General features: G+C 45.7%; 1 protein-coding gene across 4 annotated transcripts in view; it reads right to left on the bottom strand.

Moving 5' to 3' along the window:
* The window catches only part of fat3a (FAT atypical cadherin 3a), a 148840-nt gene that overhangs the window by 33506 nt on the left and 92834 nt on the right, over positions 1–22500 (bottom strand). For 2 of the 4 annotated variants that reach the window (XM_060076341.1, XM_060076339.1), the window contains exons 5-13: positions 21867–22181; positions 20938–21148; positions 18875–18943; positions 13458–13597; positions 9536–9811; positions 7384–7594; positions 4524–7252; positions 3033–4407; positions 309–505 (exon numbers count right to left, since the gene is read on the bottom strand). In XM_060076341.1, coding sequence (XP_059932324.1) covers positions 309–505; positions 3033–4407; positions 4524–7252; positions 7384–7594; positions 9536–9811; positions 13458–13597; positions 18875–18943; positions 20938–21148; positions 21867–22181 — 5523 coding nt within the window. The remainder of the gene's footprint in view (positions 1–308; positions 506–3032; positions 4408–4523; positions 7253–7383; positions 7595–9535; positions 9812–13457; positions 13598–18874; positions 18944–20937; positions 21149–21866; positions 22182–22500) is intronic. The other 2 variants (XM_060076342.1, XM_060076340.1) reach the window with 1 other exon arrangement.

Here is a 22500-nt window from a genome sequence, read left to right on the forward strand (position 1 = left end):
TGGAGTGCGACAAATAGACAGAGTGCAGAGTTATTCACAACACTCGTCTTCGTAGGTGCAGCCCTTTATCCCGGTTCGAGGCCACAGCAGCACTGTGACCAAGAGACCTGGTGTTAATGAGCTGTCAACAAAACAATTCATGCAGGTTTCATCATCCGCACGCGTGAAGTAATGTCTGACGATGCAAAAACAAATACAGATTCTCTTCTTGTAAGCCTGAGCAGCGGAGCCCTGTTTCATAACATGACACAGTTGCACACGCGGAGGTTACAGTGGAGGAGATGGTCGTTAAAGCGCCCCCTCCCTACCTGGTCACAGACAGGACTGTTGTCGTTTGTGTCCGTGACTGCGACTTCCACCGTTGCTCTGGTAACGAAGAGCCCGTCGCTGGCGGTGACGTTGAGCGTGTAAAGGTCCCGGTCCTCCCGGTCCAGCAGGCCCTTGACGTACATCTTCCACTCGCCCTGCACCAGGCCCAGGGCAAACACCCCGCCCCGGTTCCCCCCTGGACCACGGATGGAAAAGGACAGACAGGCGTGACGACAGGGTGAGTGTCGGGACATTATGGTGCTCAGGCTTAAATAGGGGGCCCTGATTGGAGATTATCCTCATTCCCGCTACCAGAGCCACGTCAGATATTTACTAAATAAATTCCCGTTATTTTGACAAACTTCAGCCCACAGTGCTGAAGTTTCATATTTTTTTCCATATTTTTTCCATTCTTTCTTTTATTTACCATCAAGGGATACACGCCCGGATTACCTCTCTGTACACCATTTGGTAAAAGTAATTTTCCTCAAATGACAGGAATCCCAAAGATATGGTCATTTTTCCCATCTAGTGGAGTTGCGTAGGTGTGTGTGTGTGTGTGTGTGTGTGTGTGTGTGTGTGTGTGTGTGTGTGTGTGTGTGTGTGTGTGTGTGTGTGTGTGTGTGTGTGTGTGTGTGTGTGTGTGTGTGTGTGCGCATGTGCAAGCGCCTTTGTGTAGGGCTCAGTACTGTGGTGTGTGCTTCTGTGTAAACTTCCATGTCAACCACTGAGAGCCCTCCAACTACTGGAGCTCTCCCCCCTCAGTGCTCTGATCAGTGATGAGTGCACTCACACACAGATGCACACTTCCACAAGCAACGGCTCACACCTCAACGCTAACCCGCTGGGCCTCACTCCCCTGCTGTACAAATAGGGGGAAAGAGTGTAGTGCTGAAAGGTGTGCGTGCACACTTGTGCATGTGCACATTTGGGTGTGTCTGTTGGGGTGTGGGGGGCTAGGAGATTGCAAGTCTGATGAGTAAGAAAATTAAAGTTTTCAGAATCCTTCACTCATTTCACTAAAGACAATTACATGTTAAAAGTGGTTATTTCATTTTTTATAGATGTAGGATGCACCTGTAAACAAATAAAGCTGCAAAGAAATTCTGGCCATCTCAGTGAATGCATGCTCTTTTGTGAACTGCTTTCATCAAGGTGTGTGAACACCTAATAGAAATGAGGCTATCTTGAATATGGCAACACAAAGGGATTACACCCCAAAAGAATACTTAAGAATACAAAAAACAAACAAAACTCAAATAGCGTTAAAGCATGAATTAAGCACCCGTGTTTAGCTTCAGATCAAATCGAATATGTCCCATTTCATACAGCAACAACCACACTATAACTGATTGGGTTTTATCTTCCGGCAGCAAGTGGAGAAATTCCTTTCGGTATGTCTACCCTATCTGCTTTGTGCACATCACATTGGTTTTCCTTTTTTATCTCGTGAGCGAGAAAGGTCACTTTTGGCTAGCTTTCTGAGTTACACACTTTTGGCGTTTCAATTCATTCACTTGGTTTTTTCCATGCTTTCCCTCCAGAGAAACCCAAAACCTAGGGCTATCATTGCTCTCTAGCCATCTAGCTGTCATCTATAAGGTCATGTCTTTCATTCTCAGCCGTCGCGTGTCTGCGTTGGCTTCATTAGAATGCCACCCAGCAGAGGATTCCCCGCCTATTTAAAAGTCCTTCATTAACGCTTCGCTTCCTCTTATCCTCCACCCACTAGCCCGCACTCCCCCATCAGCACTCCTGTCCTCTGTCACCCTTCTCTAGGGGCCCTCCCAGCTTCATCATTACTCTCTCACTTGTCAATTAGTAGGGAAGAATGCAGGGGAAGAAGGGTTCCTGATCAACATCTCTGTAATGAAGCGTTTGAGCCTTCCACCTGATTTCTTCTTTGTATCCGTTCTGCCATTGTTCCTATTTTTTAAACATCATTATCTTTTTCTTGGGCTTGTGCATGTAAATAAGGAAAGATACACAAAATGAACATTTAGCCAGTAATTGGCTGTCGTATTGTTGTCATTAGGGGATTGTTGCTATGACAGTGACCTCACATTGATTTGTCTGAATCAAAAAAATAAATAATTGAAAACTAAACATGAATTTAGTTTTTAACTTTAGGATGACTCATGCATCCCAAAGTTTGTGGCAAATATAGTAAATTATGACCAGAGGCCAGACAGCCTTCATCAAATACATGTCAGGTTGTGAAGTGTGTAAACAGTTTACTCAAACTATTTAATATCCCTTTGGCCTTGGGCAAGCTGTAATGTACTGGGCTACTGTCAAGGGGTGTGGAATGCTAATTTTCTGTAGAAAAATGTGCTAACAAATATCTGGCAGAGCTGATATCAGCGTGAAGAAAAATTGCATTTCAGTGCAGAACACTGTTTGTTTTGTAATCAGGCCGAGTTCTAGATATATGCACACCCACTGTGCACACAGAAACATTATATGAATTATAAATTGTATTGCATCTTTAATTTAATATGATGAGATTCATCCTCTTGTTTGCACAGGGTTGTTATGATGGACAGTGATCAATCACGTAGCTCCCTGACAAGTTGATTAACCTTAATAACAACTCTTATAAAACCGATACATTCATAAATAAATGTACATAAATCTGGTCACAAGGGAGGTTTAGCATCGGTTAAGCATGAACAAAGGGATGGCCTGAAATATCTAGGACAAGAACCAAAAAAATCACTTACCGGTTATGTGGTAGCTGACTTGGCGGTTAATCGGAGAGCTGTCGTCATCTCTGGTGTTCAGCACTGCCACCACCTCCCCTGGTGGGTCGCTCTCCCGCACAGAGCCTTGATACCTCTCCTCCAGAAACATTGGGGGGTTGTCATTGACATCGGTCACGACCACTGTCACCGAAGTGGTAGATGAAAGAGCAAGGTTCTCCCCGAGGTCATAGGCCACCACGGTGAACGTGTAGGACGGATCGGTCTCATGGTCCAGCTGTTTGAGTGTGGATATCCAACCGGAGTTGCTGTCGACGCTAAAGACGCCAACCAATCGGTCTTGTTCCCCTGTTGCTGGCTGGGTTGCTGTCCCAAGGCTGTAGGTCACCTGACCATTGGCTCCGGAGTCTGGATCCAATGCATGGACTTGGATTATTCTAGTTCCAACAGGCATTCCCTCCATGATCGTAGCCTCGTAAGAGTTGGATTCAAAGGCAGGCTTGTTGTCATTGAGGTCCAGCACCTTGACCTCAACATCTACCGTGGTCACAGAATCCAATTTTGCCTGCTGAACCGTCGCAGTGACCTTGAAGTAGAAGGCTTTGATTACCTCATGGTCTAGATGCTTTTCAAGCTTGATGATGCCTGTATCCTTCTCCACCACCAATACCGCATCCTGGTTGTTCTCTCCAGTCTCACCATTCACCAGGGCAAAGGCAGCAGAGAGAGTAGCATGTCCAAGAAGAGTGCTGAGGCGCACCATCCCAATGGAAGCGCCTATGGGGGTGTCCTCTGGAATGGTGAATGAATACTGGGGCTGGGTGAAGGAGGGGATCAAAGCGTCTGGTGCGAGAACATGGATGTAAACCGATACCAGAGAATGTCTCACAGGGTTGCCGCTGTCCACAGCCTTGACAAAAAACGACAGTACAGAGTTCCTCGTATGGCTGAAGCTTCCTTTTGTTACCATCCAACCATTGTCAGGGTCAATCTCCAGAATATCCACCACTGGTACATGGGCCTCACTGTAAAGGGAGTACGTCACTTTGGCATTTATACCATTGTCAGGATCATAAGCCTGGATCTGGGTTACTAAAAATCCTTTGGCAACGTCAGATTTGACCGAAGCTCGATATTCAGTTGCACGGAACTGGGGTGCATTGTCATTTTCGTCCAATAGGGTAACTTGTACTGTGCAGTAAGAAGCACGGCCCCCAGAATCCTGGGCTTCAACTGCAAGAATTATGTCCTTATTGGCTGGGTCTTCACGGTCCAACTTCTCTACGGTAGTGATAAAACCATTTCCATCAATGCTAAATTGGTCCCTTCCCACATCGTTAACAAAAGAATAGGTGATTTTGCCAAAAGCCCCTGGGTCTGCATCAGTTGCCTTCACCTGAAATAGAGACATCACAAACAATGAATACATCTGTAAGTATAGATATATGCACACTGTAATTGTATCATGTATTAATATCATTGATAAAGAAAGAAAAAGCAGATTTGAATTACCTGTATAACTTTGGTGCCAATGGCAGCATTTTCCCGTAGCTCTGCATCATATGTACTTAATCCAAAGAGTGGGCTGTGCAGGTTGGCCCCCAGCACTTTAACATGAACCTGTGCAGTGCTGGTGAAAACGCCGTCAGAGACTGAGACGTTCAAGCTGTAGGCAGGCTCCATCCGTTGCTTACGATGACCAGACAGAATTATAATCCCTGTTTTCGAGTCGATCAAGAAATTCATCCTCTCATTGCCGGATAGGATGCTGTACACCAGCTTTTCTGAATCTGAGCTGTCAGCATCAGACGCTTGGACACAGGTCACAAAGTGCCCCCTGGGTGCGAGCTCGCTGACGTAGGCCTCGTACAGGAGCTGGTTGAAGACCGGTGGATTGTCATTCATGTCGTTCACTACAACCACAACTGACACCTCGCTCCTCAAAGGTGGGAACCCGTTATCCGTAGCCCTGACGGTGAAGTGATAGCTCTGGACTACCTCATGGTCAAGCATACGAGCAGTTAGGATTAAGCCGCTGCTACTATCAATGTGGAAGTAGTCTGTGCTGTTGTGAGTGTCTGAGAAAATCTGGTAGCGTACTATGCTGTTCTTTTCTGAGTCCGAGTCTGTAGCGATAACTTGAAGCGCTGGAGTACCAATCATAGCGGTTTCTGACAAGACAGCCCTATAAGACATTTTTTCGAACAAAGGTTGGTTGTCATTCACGTCTTGAACAATCACATCCACGTCTACTTCAGCACGGGCTCCAGTCAGATAGTCCGTGGCTCTCACAGTTAGCCGGTAAGAGGAGGCTTTTTCGTAGTTCAGAGAGTGGATGACACTAATGACTCCTGTATCAAATCCAATGTCAAACTGAAGGGACGGATCTCCGTCCACAATAGTGTATATAATGCTTTGACCTTCGGGGCTTGTGGCATTAATACCAAGTATTGGTGTGTGCACTGCAACATCCTCATTCACAGTCACAGAATAGAATTGTTTGTCAAATACTGGCATAGCTTTGTTTACTACAGTGATGGGGAACTCTATGGTCGTAGAAAGAGGTGGGTGACCACCATCTCTGGCATAAATAACCATCTGGTATTCTACATTAGATAGGTCTGATTCAAAGGCCTTCTTGAGGGTGATGATTCCTGTATGCCTGTTGATTTCAAAATGCCCGTGGCTGTCCTTTAGGTAGTAAGAGACCTCTCCATTGATTCCTTTGTCACGGTCTACTGCCATGACTCTGAAGATATGTGAACCTGGCTCAGCCTCGACTTGTACAGCCGCATAATATGGCAGCCCAACAAATATAGGATTGTTGTCATTGATGTCCTCAACTTGGACTTTGACCATCACTCTAGCCACACGCTGGCGATCGTGTTCCCTTCCTGCTTCAACGACTAGCTCATAGTTTTCCTGCTCTTCTCTGTCAAAAGCTACTCCTGTGGTTTGAATTACGCCAGAAGTTGGCCGGATTCTAAATCGCGTGCCAGCATTTAACAGTGTGTACTGAAGAGGTTCATTAAGACGGTTTCCAACAGCATTGACAACAGCAACTTTGGTGATGTTTGTTATATTCTCTTGGATAGACGAAGAGTAGATACTTTGCCCAAAGCTCAGACCAGAGTCGAGAGCTTCCCTGACCAAAATGGTAACCAGAGCTGTGCTAGAGAATTTACCATCGGAGACTTTCACATTCAGGCGGAAGCGTTCTTTCGAGAAGTTGTTGTTTTTAACAGTGATTATTCCACTTGAGGAATCAATGGCAAAGTGTTCCAAAATTCCATCTGTAAGGGAGTAGGTTAGCTCTGTAGGTACGTTTCGGTCAGGGTCAATGGCTGACACCTTCAGAGCCTCCACGCCCACATAGGTAGGGAGTAGCAAGACAGTCTCGTATGCATCGTGGGTGAAACGAGGAGGTGAATCATTGGTGTCAACTACCTCTATGATGACCTCGGTGGGACTGTCTGCTGTCAGCTGTGGTCGTCCACTGTCCCTTACATGAACATGAAACTGGAAACTAGAAAATGTCTCGTGGTCTAGATTGGCAATGGTCCTGATGGAGCCAGTGCCGGAGTCAACCGTAAAAAACAATTTGGCAGTATCCTCAACAATCTGATACACCAACAGCGCATTTTGATTATGGTCGGCGTCAGTCGCCTTTATCACCAAGGGGGAATCATCTGAATTAAGAACCAAACTGTTGACTGGGGCAGCTTCGCTTATGCTACCACGGTAACTCAGATGCTGGAACACTGGGGTGTTGTCATTCTCATCCACGACTTGAATGTGCAGGGTGGCATTTGAAGCCATCCCAGCCATGTTGGTGGCCTGGACTGTCAGCGTGTAGGATGTTTGGGTCTCATAGTCCAGGGACTTATGCGTAGTGATCACGCCGCTATATTGGTTTATCTGGAATTTCCGCTGGCTGTTGCCCTGTTTGATGTCATAGGTCAACGTGGATTGGCTCACTGCATTTATTGTTGTAACTGAAGTTCCAACTGCAACGTTCTCTGTGATTTCAGACTGGTACTCAGGTTGAGGGAATTTTGGTCCGGCATTATCAGAGAGGGTAACACTAATACGAGCAAGCGTGGTTGTGGACAGGGATGGGGAGCCATTGTCGGTGACTCGGACAGTCAGAACATAATGACCAATGGAAGACAGGTCCAAGTCACGGGCAACGGAAATGATACCCAAAACGGGCTCAATTTGGAATGCATTCCCAGCGTTTCCTAAAACAATAAAGAAGAAAATAAATATATGAAAATATTGTGTTTGAATTGGATGAATGTGTGAAGTACATTACTGTTTCATTTGATTAAATGTAAATAATGCATAATAAATAAATAAAAATACTTTTTACCTCCTTCAATTGCGTAGTAAAGTTCTGCATTGGCCCCTTTGTCTTTGTCCAAAGCCGTTACCTGGACCACGGCCGATCCCACGGCTGCCGACTCATACACAGAGCCTTCGTACAGAGTACTGGTGAAGATGGGGACGTGGTCATTGACATCTTCCACCTCGATTAACACACGCGCCAGTCCTCGTCTGTAGGGGAACTCCTGGTCTTTAACCTAGTGAAAAAATAAGATAGCTCTCCTTTATACAGCTATATTAACATCTGGGTTTCCAAATCTGAAAGACTTGTAATGTTTGAACAAATGCAATGCTTTAAAGCATGATTGCTAGACTGCGATTCTGGATATAAATGAAAGGATGATTGTTTTGTTTTTTATCTTTAGGAAACAGCTTTGTTTGTGTATAGCGTTGTAGTCAGAGTTCGAAAGATAGACATTGAGTGCTCCTTATAACCGTTATGGGCCCTTGGGGACAAGCTACTGCCAACAGTGGGTTTGAATTACTAGGCTAATGAGATTGATATTCATGCCTTAATCTCAGACTCTGGAAAACAGTTCAGTGAGATCAGACAAAAACATCACACTGGTGGATATAAATAGGGCAGCATTAGAATCCAATTCGTTACATACCCTTTGGATTTTCCAATATAAAATTAAAATATCTAGTAAACTCATGTTGATCATTTATAACAAACAACTTGTGTTATCTAAAACACTTAAAAAAAGGTTACTGCCAATGAAACAGTAAGGGTACTTTTTCGAAATGTTCTGCCCGAGATTAATACAGTACACCTTATCTTTTGTAATCCAAAGCTTTCATATGTTCTGAAATATAATATATATTCAGAAATCCATATGCATAGCCAAAACACAAACATTCTGTGTGTGCTGTAAATATGAGAAATGAAATACATTTTCAACTATCCATTACACATAGGATTACAGACACTGGACCTGCTGAGACTGATAATACCAAATTTAATCAGTGCACTATGCCACCAAATGAAATATCCCCTATTCTCCATAATATTCATGCCTGTTCATAAACGGTGAAGCATTAGTTTCAAATTGACTACATCCGATCAATACGGTAAGTAATTCTTGTAGCGTAGATTAGCTGGTACGATGAGGTGTTAAAACAGCATTTTCCGTTCCTGACTTTAATCTGCTACTCAAGGCAGGACCTCAAAACGAGTAAAGCTGATTCAATTGACTTCCTTCAAATGCAGTAATCAAAACGAATACAAGCCCCAAAAGACCTCAAGTATGTTCATTATGGTTCACTCCTTAGTTCACACGCAGAACCCTACACATACACATGCACAGAGCCACAGACACAAAAACACACACTTTGAATGCTATTACATTTTAATTAAATCTAAGACCATGGGCCCATTCCCGCATTCCTTTCAATGCTTCTTTAGAAATGCATCCAATTTCCTCTGATGAGGCTTGAATACTGTTCTGTTACTCTTTTGTGATTATCATAATTGCTAAATTATGGGTAAATGTAGAACGTATGACGATAACAACAGACCAATTTTATTACACGATATTGGGCTTACCATAATTCTCTTTATAACTGTATGTATATGCCTTATTCCCCATGGTATGCACTTTATTTTTTTACGTTTTACGTAAAATACCGTAAGTAGAGGGTCAGAAACCATAATTGGGAAAGGGGGGTGCAACAGCATGACTTGTAATCGGCTAATTATCTGGAATAATCATCCAATTGGACTGAAGGCGCTTATATACCAAGTGGCGGGCATTTATGGGAAGCTCAGGCGAGAAAGACTAATATCTAGGTCCTCCAACCGCCTCTTATGTATAGTGTATGCATGGCGACCCGAATCCATTCTCCGTAAACGGGAAACATGTGATTACATCCACACAGGACAAAGCCAATCATTTCTTAGCTCCTTCGCTTCAGATCTCAGGGGATAGTTCAGCCACGTATGATGTAATTTCAGAGGCACATGTTTAATTTAGTTCAAAAGTTATTCAGATGGATGGATATGAAAGAGTTTTGCCCGTAGACTACTGTAGACTCTCCGCTCGTGTGTAACCCAACGGCCTCCATTACGGACCCTACGTCGAACTATTTGACAGTCAAACTGCCTCGTTATCGGTTGCTGGCGTGCGCGGCGTGCGTACCATGACGGTGAGGATGTGCTGGGCGCGGGCCTCGTGGTCCAGCCGCTCGGCCGTGTACACGCTGCCCAGCGCCGGGTCGATGCGGAACAGGCGCAGGCTGCCGGGGTCCACCGCGCTGTGCAGTGAGTAGGCCAGCCGGTGGTGCTCGTCGCGGTCCAACGCCAGCACCTGCACCACCTCCGTGTCCGGGGGCGTGTCCTCCGAGATGGCGACGTCGTAGGTGGGCTGGGAGAAGACGGGCGCGTTGTCGTTGTTGTCCAGGACGCTGATGAGCACCTGGGGCAGGTGGAGGGAGGGAGATAAGGGGTGAACGGAGTGACAGATTAACACGGGAGGGATTTGTAGGCTCAAGACCAAGTTTCAAAAACAGCCGATCACAATATCTACCAGGCAAAAGGTGGTTCAAATTTGACCATTTGACCATGGAACTGGAACATAAATGTATGTATTTAAGTAAGGAGAATGACAAAAAGCATCCTGTTTTAGTGTGTGTGTGTGTGTGTGTGTGTGTGTGTGTGCGTGTGCGTGTGTGTGTGCGTGTGCGTGCGTGTGTGTGTTTCAGCGGGATGGCAGCATGGTGTGTGTTGCGCGCGTGGTGCGCCCGAGGGCAGCCGCTCATGGAAAGAGGCCTGAGTCATCAACGCTAGTCGTGCGGCACACCGTGTGCATCGGAGGAAAAACAAGAGAGCAAACGTTATCAGCGGCAAGACAGAGTGACACGGTGAGGGGGAGATAAAGACAGGGAAACCAAAATGAAAGAGTTGGGGGGACGCAATAACACAACACAGTAGCAGTACCAGAGAGACGGAATCCAAGAGAGGAGACACAACACAAATTGGGTGAGGGGTGAGGGGGGGGGGGGGGGGGGGAGGAGCTGGGGGGGGGGGGGGGGGGAGGCTTCTGGGCTTAGCTGCTAAATTTAAACCGCCGCACGGCAGCCTTCTGTTGGTCTGTGGTTGGAGCAACTGAGATTTTATTCCTGCCCCCTGCGGGCGGTAGCCATGCAGAGACTCCATATGGGAGCAATTGCTTGAGGACACACACCCACACTCACACTCATGGAATATACACATCCTTTCTGTGTGCTTACAGGTGTGCGTGCGTGCGTGCGTGCGTGCGTGCGTGCGTGCGTGCGTGCGTGTGTTTTTGCAGGTGTGTGTGTGTGTGTGTGTGGTGTCTGGGGTGTGTTGTGTGTGTGTGTGTGTGTGTGTGTGTGTGTGTGTGTGTGTGTGTGTGTGTGTGTGTGTGTGTGTGTGTGTGGTGTCTGGGGTGTGTGGTTTGTGTGTGTGTGTGTGTGTATGCGCGTGTGTGTGTGTGTGTGTGTGTGTGTGTGTGTGTGTGTGTGTGTGTGTGTGTGTGTGTGTGTGTGTGTGTGTGTGTGTGTGTGTGTGTGTGTGTGTGTATTGTACATGCAAATGCCTAGCCAGTAAAGCCCTGTTCCATTGTTATCAGCGCAAAAAAAACAGTGCAGGTTAATCCTGCGGTAGAGGTACTTAAGTGCAGTCTGCTGTACTTTAGCGAGAGAACAGCTAGGGGGATCAACAAGTGAAGAGAGCGTTACTAAGAGACCATCGGCAAGGGGTACAACGATGTCAGTGGAAGACTGAATGAATGAAATGACACTACAGTACACACACTCTTCCCTCCTCTTGTAGCCCTCAATTCCCTCTCCATCCAACACTTCAACTGCCTTTCCCGCCAAAGAAACGAAACACGCTTTTCGGTGAAATTATTTTCTGTTGATATTCTATGGAGGATATGTATTCCGATTATTCTGTTTGATTGTGTGAGTGTGTTTATTCTGTAGTCTGACTTTGCATAAACAGAGATACGCGATGCATAAAAACATGTCAATACATGTCAATACTTTTCCTTGTTGAGTAAAGTGAATGCCCTTGGTGCATATACCAGCTTGTTAAATGTGTGTGTGTATGTGTGACTGTTCCCATCTGGGGCGTAAAACATATGTTGTCTCACTCACACGTGAGATTTCTTTCTTCACTCAATAAAAATGCTAATATCATAGGCCTGGGACAGTACACAATACATTATACGGTCTTATCTTTTTGCGTGTATGTGTGTGTGTGGGGCTGTCTTTACATGCATGTGTGTTATGTGTGTTTATACAACGGGGGGCCTGAATCCAGCGATCTGATTGGTTCCTAACTGTTGTATAATGAGCGTATACATAACTGCTATGACGCCCAATCATTTTGTGAAAGTATCACTCCGCGCCTTGAAGTGGAAAGTGTCAAAGAATACAATCGTGTTTTTACTAGTGTGTGTGTGTGGAGTCATTTTGCCATAATTTTATCAGTTGTATAAAATAAATAGCACAGTTCACTGAAGCCTAAAATCGGCGAGTGAACTGCTCCATAGGATAAATTGCCGGCGAACCCCTCTATCTATAGCTGCAGTAGAAAAGTTACAAACCGCTCTACCTTCTCTCGGAGGGACGCTAAAGTGTGTTGCATAGCGACCGTCGATGCATAGCGGCAGCCAGGAGGGACTACTTTTTGGTAGTCTTTAATAAAACAGCTACTTTGACTTTCTTGGTTTCTTTTTAAATGTAGTGTGTCTATGACTTTCGTTTCGCCATAACAGTAACCGTTGTATAAAAGCAATAGATCACTTCAGTCAGTGGCATGTGCTCATTATACCACTGTGAAGGGGGTCGCCGGCCCTCCGCTGCGCATCGGGGCCGGACAACGCCCCTTAACAGTGGTATAATGAGCACATACCACAGCCTGTCGTGATCTATTGCTTAAGTATAAACTGGACAAATCACATTGAAAATCAAATGGTAAGGCCTATATTGTCAAAATATTAATCAAAATAGTATTCCTCATTTGTCACTTCGGAGATCTTTATTCCCTCCTGTGATTTTGTGAAGCGAATATGATGTTGAAGAGACACTTAAACCTCCACTTTGTAACTTTTCTACTGCAGCTATTTATTCCATTCAAATATGTCAGTCCTGTCAGTCCATTTAGGGACTTTTTCACTATAAAGCATTTTACTCTGGACCACATATGCCTCCTAACTCCATAGGGAAATCTCAAGCGATCGCCGTCTTAATCTTAGTCTGAAAGTTACAACACCTTTTACTGTAGCTACAAATCAAGCCACTAGAGGTCCCAAATGTAAAAACATACATAATGCAGGTTTAATTTTCTGAAAAACAGAAATATGCATTGTACCTGAATTAATCTGAATACCTGGATCAGACAAACTTATAAGTAAAGACCAAGATTGGATCAAGGTCCAACTTTCAGATGTTTTAAGGCTGCACTGCTTAGGGCACAACCACTAAATGAGTCCATTATCAGTCTTTGAGCACATGCATCATTCCGCTTGGGATGATGAAGGACAGCCCTGAGGGGACAAGACTGAGTAGTTTGAACGAGTTAGGCTGGTCGGCTGCAGCACCATCACTGCAATACATTCTGAGATGCTGGGCGATAGCAGTGACAGTCCTCGCAACAGGCCATCAGTCATGTTGTTTGGAGTCATTAATGAAACAGGAATGAAGATGATTGAATCATCACAAGAGACTCGGAGGAGTACACAGAGTCCTAAGGTCATGTCCCCACATGGTAATGTTAATTTTCTTTTCCAATGTAATTAAGTGATCGCAGCAATTGCGTTTGTCTCAGTAATTACAGGTGCTCTGATTCCTGCTAACTTGAACAAGCTCGCAACAACACTTTTAACACTCTCCCACAACATGTTCACCTTGGTTTACACAGAACACAAAGAAAGATTCCAAAAATGAGTGTTGGTAATTTTAACGTTAATCAAACACTGAATATACACAGCACTGTGTTAAATAGCCAGTACCTTTCTTGCATAGTATGTACTAAGAACAACACTTGGTACTTTATGGAAACTAAGTTGACTTGATTTCCCCCCGACCCCTTACCTGGGTGGTTGCCATGTTGGTGCCGTCGGTCACCTCCACGGTCATGTTGTAGAAGGAGCGTTGCTCGGCGTCCAGGGGCTTGGCGATGACAATGGTTCCCATGCCCTTCTCGATGTCAAAAAGGCTGTCTGCGTTCCCTCCTACAGGGGTCCAGAGAGCAAAGCACAGCTAGTCAGACAGGGGCGGCGGTGGTGACAGTGGACATGAGGGACGAGAGGTGATGGCTGGCATAAGGGAATGTTGTTGGGGGGGTGTGGGTGGGGGGTATACGCCATCTAAAAACAATTCCTAGGGGTTTTTGATGGAGATGATAATATTGAGATGCATTCCCACCAGGGTTACAGGTGGAGACAGCAACCATCTATTCACATAACCATAACCAGAAACATAACCATAAACACACGCACCGAGACGGATGCACACAAGCACCCCATCACACACACACACACACACACACACACACACACACACACACACACACACACACACACACACACACACACACACACACACACACACACACACACACACACACACACAAATATAAAAACACACATATACACGAAGCAGTGTCTCCATTGACTCGGGAAGGGGAAGGGGTAATGTGCTGTGTGTACAGAGGACGGGAGGTTGTGCAATGAGGACTGTGTGTTGGACTTCATTCGTTTGGATCCTCCAAGCTCACCACAAGGAGGAGGCAATTAACATGAATGCAAAACCAAATACAAAAATAAAAGCATGCCAACACAAAGAAGACCACACACTGGCAGACGCATGAATAATGGCCATGCAGAAATGGTATTCAAAACACAGACGTGTCTATTTTCCTACCCACGACTAGCCATTACTGGAGGACAGCATTGGAGTGAGCGTCCTGTGTCACTAATGGGGTTGTAATCATTTAAGTAACAGCAACGGGGGGAGGGGGAGGGGATTCCAGAACTCTGTGCTGCGGTGACACATGGCGGACAGGGTTAGAACAGCCACCCTGCCTTTTTGCATTATGCATGTGCTAAATTAAAAGTAACAGTGTCAACCGAGCCCCATTGGCCTCAACGCACATGTCAGGAATTATGTAAAATAATTATGTGCCAGAATGATGTCTTATTAATAAGATTCTGGTCAGCCCACCACCCTTTTAATGATTAGAAGATTACACCGCAGTAGTGAGTGCGTATACAGAGGCTGATTTCAGGGGGACTGTGTGTTTGTGTCTTTTTCTATGCAGGGGTGGCTGTGTGAGTCTGTGTGTATGTGTTTGTGTGTATAAGTAGGTGGCTGTGTGTCTGTCTGCATCTGTGTAGTCCCATATCTCTGAAGTAACGTGTCTGCTATGCTTGTCCCCAGGTTTCAACACACACACACACACACACCCACACACACACACACACACGTGAGTGTGCGCGTCTGTGTGTGTGGGTGGCTGTGTCAGAGTGGGTGTGTGAATCCGTGGTGTAGACTCAAAAGGATTCCATGTCGGCGTCTCCGTCTAATAAATCCATGACCTCAGCCCTCCAACAGTCAGACATGTGTGTGTGTGTGTGTGTGTGTGTGTGCTTGTGTGTGTGTGTGCGTTGATGTTTCCGTGTCCATGTGCTTTTAGGTATTCCGTGTTGTGCTTACTCTCATGTCAATCCTGTGTGTGTGTGTGTGTGTGTGTGTGTGTGTGTGTGTGTGTGTGTGTGTGTGTGTGTGTGTGTGTGTGTGTGTGTGTGTGTGTGTGTGTGTGTGTGCCAATAAACAAGTTTCCTTTTCTAGTCCATCTTACCTCGTAGTTCACAGATATACAAACTCAAGTGCTTTTGGATAATATTAATTTTGCAGTGAAGTTAATCCAATGGTTTTCTTAAAGAGTACTGTGGCTTGGTCTAAAAACAGCTTTCCCAGTCTCTTTGACTTTCCCCAGGACTCAAGTTTTTAAGAGCTCCACACGTAAAACATGCGTTGAAAGCTAATATTATGTCATTATACTGCAATCCCTCAAGTTTCTGGGCTAATGTTGTAAAAGTAGGACTTTGGCTACTTCTATAGATGGATTACATCAATCCATTGATACATGTATGAAACAATATCTAGTTTCATATGCCAGAGAATTTCTTTTGCTACTTTGTCTATGTCGTTAATCCTCAAAAAGTAACTAGTTTATATTCCTTCTCATGATAAACTACAACGAATAAGAAAGGTCACAAAATCATTTCCCGGTTGAGGCAAATTATAAGCAGGGAAGGATACGCTATCAAAACGAGCGGCTCTGCTGCAGCGATCACAGACAGCTTCAAAAGCCTCCGTGTCTGCCATTCCAAACCCCAATATGCTTTCCCCTCGTTCCGGAATAGAATCCGGAAGAGGGAGACGGCCCTGATGGTTTGGCAGAGACCGGCGTGTCAAGGTTGGTACATATTTTTTATAAGTCTGCCGCTAAATTACAGAGGAACGAACCCCAAAACTCTGCAGCTAAATTCAGTTTCCTCCCATGTTTTTTTCCACTCTGGATAAGCGGGAACAACAAAACCAAAACACACAATGTAATTTGCGAGAGCCATAGGGGTTGGGAATGCCCAAGCCTTTCTCTCTTTATTTATTTCATTGAACAGGGGGGAGGTCTTTTTTTCTTCATTGTGCAGTAAGATTAAATGCTACCATTGTAAAGCACTGCTACCTGGAAACCCACCTATGCTTCTCTCAAAATGAGAACGTGATGAAAGACCGGGTCATTGGGTGCCTATCTGTTGGCGAGGGGCCTAAAGCTACGTTGATGGGAACATTAAGTCAAAGAGGCCCATTATTGTATGTATGTGTGCTTGTGTGAGAGTGTTGGCTAATGTGTGAGAGTATGATGTTGTGGGTGCGCGTGTGAGAGCTGGAGCAGAGCAAGTCATCGTCACTATAGTGAGACGAATCTGTCAAACTCTGCAATTGATTAATACAGTTCGGGCTGATACCCTAAAACGGTCATCCAAGCCTGATAGGCCCAGCAGATGTGGGTTAAGCCTGTGGTTAAAAACAAGCAGACAACCTCTTCTTGTGTTTTTAAAAAGGACGTGGCGCCTGTCCAGCATGAGCAGCTGAAATGACATATGGCCCATATACGACCTGTGGTCATGATATCATTAGGCTGGAGCCGGTTTGTTTTTGTAAGGGTCTGGTTTATAGGGGAAGACCGGCGGGCATAAACATGGACTGCATGCTTTTGACTGCAGGACAGAGAGAGGGAGTGAGGGAGAGAGAGAGCAAGAGCGAGAGAGAGAGCAAGAGAGAGAGAGAGAGAGAGAGAGAGAGAGAGAGAGAGAGAGAGAGAGAGAGAGAGAGAGAGAGAGAGAGAGAGAGAGTGAGTGCAGGTCATAGCATATGTCCTCCAAGTCTCCTTGCAGTTCTATCTCGTTTTATATCCTTGTCTATGCGGTCCTGGGTTTTTTAACAACTCGTGGTTTCCCGTTTGCAGACATCCAGCAGTGCTGATGATCCTCGTTATTCTCTGTTACAGTTACCGCCTCCCTCACCACCCTCATCCCCCTCCCTCATCCCCCTCCCCCAGCTCTTCTCCATCTCTTGACTCTCCTCACTCTCTTTAGAGTGAGGAGACTCGGCCAGGAGCCGTGTTAGCTGCCTCCTTATCTCAGACCACCTGCCCTCGGCTGTCACTGCATCTCCTCTCTGTCCCAGCATGGGCTCACACACTGTGGTACGCGTGTCTCATCTCCACCCCCTCCCCCTTCATCTCTGCGATACCCCCCGACGATTATGTTTATTTTTTTTGTTTATGCATAGGGTCCTCTGTCTTAGTTTCTATCAGCCATTTCTGCCCATATGCTGCATGTAACTTTCAAGATCAACTTTCAAGATCAACTTTCAAGATATCTCTCTCTCTCTCTCTCTCTCTCTCTCTCTCTCTCTCTCTCTCTCTCTCCCTCCCTCTCTCTCCCTCTCTCTCTCCACTCTGTGTGGGCCCTGAGGCAGTACTCAGCAGGAGGAGGAGGAAGACCCCGTGATGACCCTGGGACAACCCCGCAACGGCCTCGTCCACTACCCTCTCGGACCTCCGGAGCCGTTCATATGTCTAATTGGGTCTGAAGTCGTCTGTAGGTGTCCGGCGCTTATACAACAACCAGGCACGACTGCGCTCGTCTGGGTGTGTGTGTGTGTGTGTGTGTGTGTGTGTGTGTGTGTGTGTGTGTAAAAGAAATGTTTGGTTGGTGAACACGTGGAAGATATGTTTTATACATTATGTGTGATTTTGAGAAGGGACGGAGGGCAAAGTAAATATAGTGTGGAAAATCTGCTCTCCCAATGACTTTGGGCGTAGGTTAATTCTAAGTTTTTCTAAACTCTCCTTTGAGAATGACTTCTATACATGTAACAGCTGTGTGTGTGTGTGTGTGTGTGTGTATGTGTTTGTGTTGGTGCCCGTGTGTGTGTGCCCATGTGCGTGTATGAGAGTGCATGCATGCCCACAAGCATGTGTGTGTGTGTGTGTGTGTGTGTGAGTGTGTGAGTATGTGCAGCGGCCTCAGCAAGTATGGTGTGAGCCATAATCCACAGAGGCTGTGATAGCGACTGTAGCCATCCTCAGAGGCAACCGAGGCTGCTAATGCTGGGCCATTAGAAAGAGCTGTCGCCACGGTAACCTAGGGGGTTGGATGAGCAAGCCTTGGGGAGCAGCGAACTCTTGAAGAAATTGCCCCACAATATAATCTATCTATTAACCCAACCAAGAGAGAACACACACACACACACTCACTAGGACTGGGTGCTTGATACTTATTATTGTTTTCAACTTTGGTAATTCTCATTGCATTCAACATGTAATATATATATTTATATATATATCTATAGAGAGAGATACAGTTTTGTTGTCTAATTAAACATGTCTCGCAGGAATTATCACAATATAACAACTGTATTGCAATAGCATTATGATAGACATTTGGGATATCGTTATCGTTCAAAAAATCCAATCATGCAAAAACGAATTAATTATACCTCCCCTAATACATATTCAAAATCAAACACAAAGACACTGATTCAGGACATAGAATACAGGCAAAGTTGCATACACACAAACTGAAGAATGGAAATAACCGACGTCCAACCCATAGAAAGACCAGGGTGCTCCTCCCCACCGCCCTGCCTGCTGTGGTACGGCCCACTCCCAAAGCATTATACCAACAAATCAACCATCAACCCCACATCAAACCAGCCAATCACAGGAGAGCATGAGCGGCACTGCATGGCATTGTGGGAGAAGCACGAGCAGGAACAATGATTGCCAAATCAATAAATAAAGAACAGCAAAAATAATGCTGGCAAGTCGGAAACATGAATGACAGGGTGATGACGATAAAGTGAAGGAAGAATAATGTTTGGGGGGGAGGTGGGCAGGGTGAATTGGAGGCGGTTTGGAAGTGGAAGTGAGATACCTTCTGTGGTACAGTTCCTGCCACAAGCGTTCTGCAGAATATAGAACATCTCGCGGAAAGGCCTGGGACCTTCCAGGCACGAAGCATTGTGGAGAGAGAGAGAGAGAAAGAGAGAGAGAGAGAGAGAGAGAGAGAGAGAGAGAGAGAAAGAGAGAGAGAGAGAGAGAGAGAGAGAGAGAGAGAGAGAGAGAGAGAGAGAGAGAAGGAGAAAGAAGGCAAAGAAAGGAGTGTGGGGTAAGCGAGAGAGGAAGAGCAAAGGTGAGGCACACAGGAAGGACAGAGAGGACAGTGGGAGGGGGAGGGGCTGAGGAACACGTCTGTGACGTGGGCGCCGCTTGGGATGAGAGCCGGAGCGAGAACCATAGAGAGACAACAGGAGAGAGCAGTGAAGAGAGCACCGGAGGGGGAGAGGCAGGGGGGAGCAGTGAGGTGGCGGACAGACGAGTGCTCATTTGAGGTTCAAAGCGTCAGAGAAATTAAAGTGAGGAACAGAACCCTCAGACTGAATGGAGTGGAATCAAGGTGAATTCTCGACTCTCCCTTTTGTGAACCGGGCCATTCGGAATTAAATCAACGTAACACAATCATGTATACAGAACTCGAGACTATTCAATGTTCCTATTACCCACTGGATTGTCAAATTGCATCATGCTTGGCAAACTGTATTTATTATAGATAAATGTTTAAAGCTGAATTGAATGCTGAGTTTAATGGCGAATTTGAGAAGATTTGTCGGGTCTGAGAAAAGACTGTTTATGAAGATATAACGGTTGAGGACTTTTATTTTTGAAGAGATAGGATAATCATAAATTAAGAGGTTGAAAAGAGAGAGAGAGAGAGAGAGAGAGAGAGAGAGAGAGAGAGAGAGAGAGAGAGAGAGAGAGAGAGAGAGAGAGAGAGAGAGAGAGAGAGGGGGGGGAGAGAGAGAGAGATAAAGAGAGAGAGAGGAAGAGAGAGAGCAATAGAGAGAGAGCGATAGAGAGAGCGAGAGCGAAAGAGATGCAGAAGGTGCTCGCTAGCGATGGAGAATGCCGGAAGCACAAGCCAGACGGTATCTCCAACTGGACCACACTGACGCATCAGTGACGATAACAAAAACAAGCAAAGGAAAAAGCGAATGGTGCACTCTGGGAAATGTGGTCCTTGGTCAGCATATTACTCAGTCCACTTACCACACAGGCAGACCGGTTGCCCTCAAGAGACATGAGTAAACAACTGCGTAGATGTAACTGTGTTATTTCATTGGTCAACATCTTCTGCAGCGTTGAGTGACATAAAATATTAATTGAATTACTTTAGGGGTGGAATAATTTATTTCGCTCATTGAATCAAAGAGGGGTTTACTCGTATACCAAAATATCCTCACAAACGAAATTCTATGCGGCATCAGAGTCAAGCTTATAGCGCCTGGTATGACATAATCTCATTAAGTCTTTCAATTGGATGGGAGTGAACTTTGACGGATCAAAGGGATTTTAAGTGTGCCACGTTTGGCATTTCACGCTGTTCGAAGGAGTGTCACACTCGCTTTAATATTTGTCGCAATGGTTTTTAGTGGGAGCTAGTCCCAGCCTCCGTAAGGCTGTGGTTAATACACACCCATAAAATGTGCTGATGTAAAACTGGAATAATTTGTGTCTTCAACAAAGTCACATCGTCAACAGAAAGAAGGGGGGGAGGGGGATTTGTGCTAGGTAGGATAGAAGAAGTTGAGCGGGGTTTGGGGGTTGGGGGGGGGGGGTACAGTAGCACGGATCATGCAGACCCGACAGGGCACAATGCCGTAGCTGCATCTCCTCATCACGTATTCACGTCTACACCTGCTGCACACGGGCAAAACTGTGGCAGCCACATGCATGCACCAAGCATGGGGGGCTGCTCCCTGACCCCCACCCTCCCACGATTACTCTTCCTTCAGCTGTGATATAAGAACACATCCCCAACCTTCTAGCAAAAATAATTAGCGTTAGCATTAGCGTTATTGTTAGCAAGTTGCACCACCACTTTCTGAGGTTAAGATAGGGTTAGGCTTGGTTACAGTGTAAGGTTGGGGTCAGCTTTACCTGTGATGTCAAACCACAGCGGGGTGGAGCTGTGTTGCATGGAGACCACGCCCACAATCTCGGCCACCCTGTCGTTCTCCATGACGGTGAAATTGTAGAAGGCCTCCTCGAACTGCAGCGGCTGCGGCAGCGCCGCGGGACGCCGGATCCACTCGATGTGCAGCCGCGCGCTCGCAGACTTCTGCGGCCGCCCGTTGTCGGTGGCTTTGATCTGGAGCGGGGGTAGAACGACGAGAAGGAGAACATAAATATGCAGAAATCAAAGCTAGACGAATACAGTGCTATGCCAATTAGCATCAGAACACGTTGGCATCGCCAAACATCTGTTTAACCCATATATGACGGCCATATGGGCTTAATCCGAATCAGAAATAATTAAATGATCCCTGGGGGGAAATGGGTCACGTTACAGTTGCTCCCATTCTGGAATATAAATATATATGAATAGAAAAATTATAAGACTATTGAACATAAGAAACAAAGTATGAAGAAAAATGTTCCTTCTACTACAATATATATAGAAAAGAATATAAAACAGTGATATCCTATAATATCCAACAACTTCTTAAACATTGAGAAATGGGATCTATCAATGTGTTCAACTAGATGCATAGGATAAATAATAATCTTACTTCCATGTACAGTATAAATAAATGTCTTAACGACAGAGTATGAGCCAAATACACAGAAGTAATTTTTTTCTTTTGGTAAAGCGTAGAATATTATATAACGCTTTACCTAAATGGCTACTAAATCTCTGACAGGCATGAAAACATTTCTCATCCAAATAACCAACGTACACATAGCTTAATCAAATAAGATGAATGCAGCGTAATTTCTGTTCGCACTATCGAAGTGCTCTCTAATATGCCTATTTCTGCTCTACCGCTAACAATCTTAAACAAGAAGAGGTGTTTTGTCCGTGGTACCGTGAGAATGTCGTAGCTCCCGGCCGTGAAGGACTTGCGCGACGACACCATCGCCGTCTTGGGGTCGATGAAGAACTTGCCGTCCTCGTTGCCGTCGACGATGCTGTAGGAGAGGTCCGAGTTTGGCCCTTCGTCGCGGTCGTAGGCGAACACCCGGTAGATGGCCTCGCTCTTCTTGCGACGCTCCCTCTCCGGGAGCCGGATCTGGTACACCTTCTCCGGGAAGACGGGCTTGTTGTCGTTCTCGTCCATGACCTGGACCATCACCCACACCGTGCTCTGCTTGGCATTGGGCGGACCGTCCGTCACCGTCACCTGGGGAGGGGAGGACGGAGAGAGGGATGGCCGTTGTTGTCAGAGGGAATCAGCGTTGGAAAGGGCCACAACCTCGTCCTAATTGTGTTGTTCATCCCACATCTGGGAGGGGTTTGAGGGTGGCTCGTGCTTCCCCAATCACCAACTGCAGGTGCAGAAGGGGACGCAGCTGCAAGTAATCAGTAATCAGGACAGTATGACGAAGACTTAACCGCTGCGAATGTGTGAGTCTGTTCTGAGCAGGAGAGATTAAGGCTAGGGCAACACTGGTGGTCGATATTTGAGTGAACTTTGAACTTTACCTCGATTTTTATTTTTA

Source organism: Gadus macrocephalus, chromosome 16 (assembly GCF_031168955.1).
Source record: "Gadus macrocephalus chromosome 16, ASM3116895v1".
Lineage (NCBI taxonomy): Eukaryota > Metazoa > Chordata > Actinopteri > Gadiformes > Gadidae > Gadus > Gadus macrocephalus.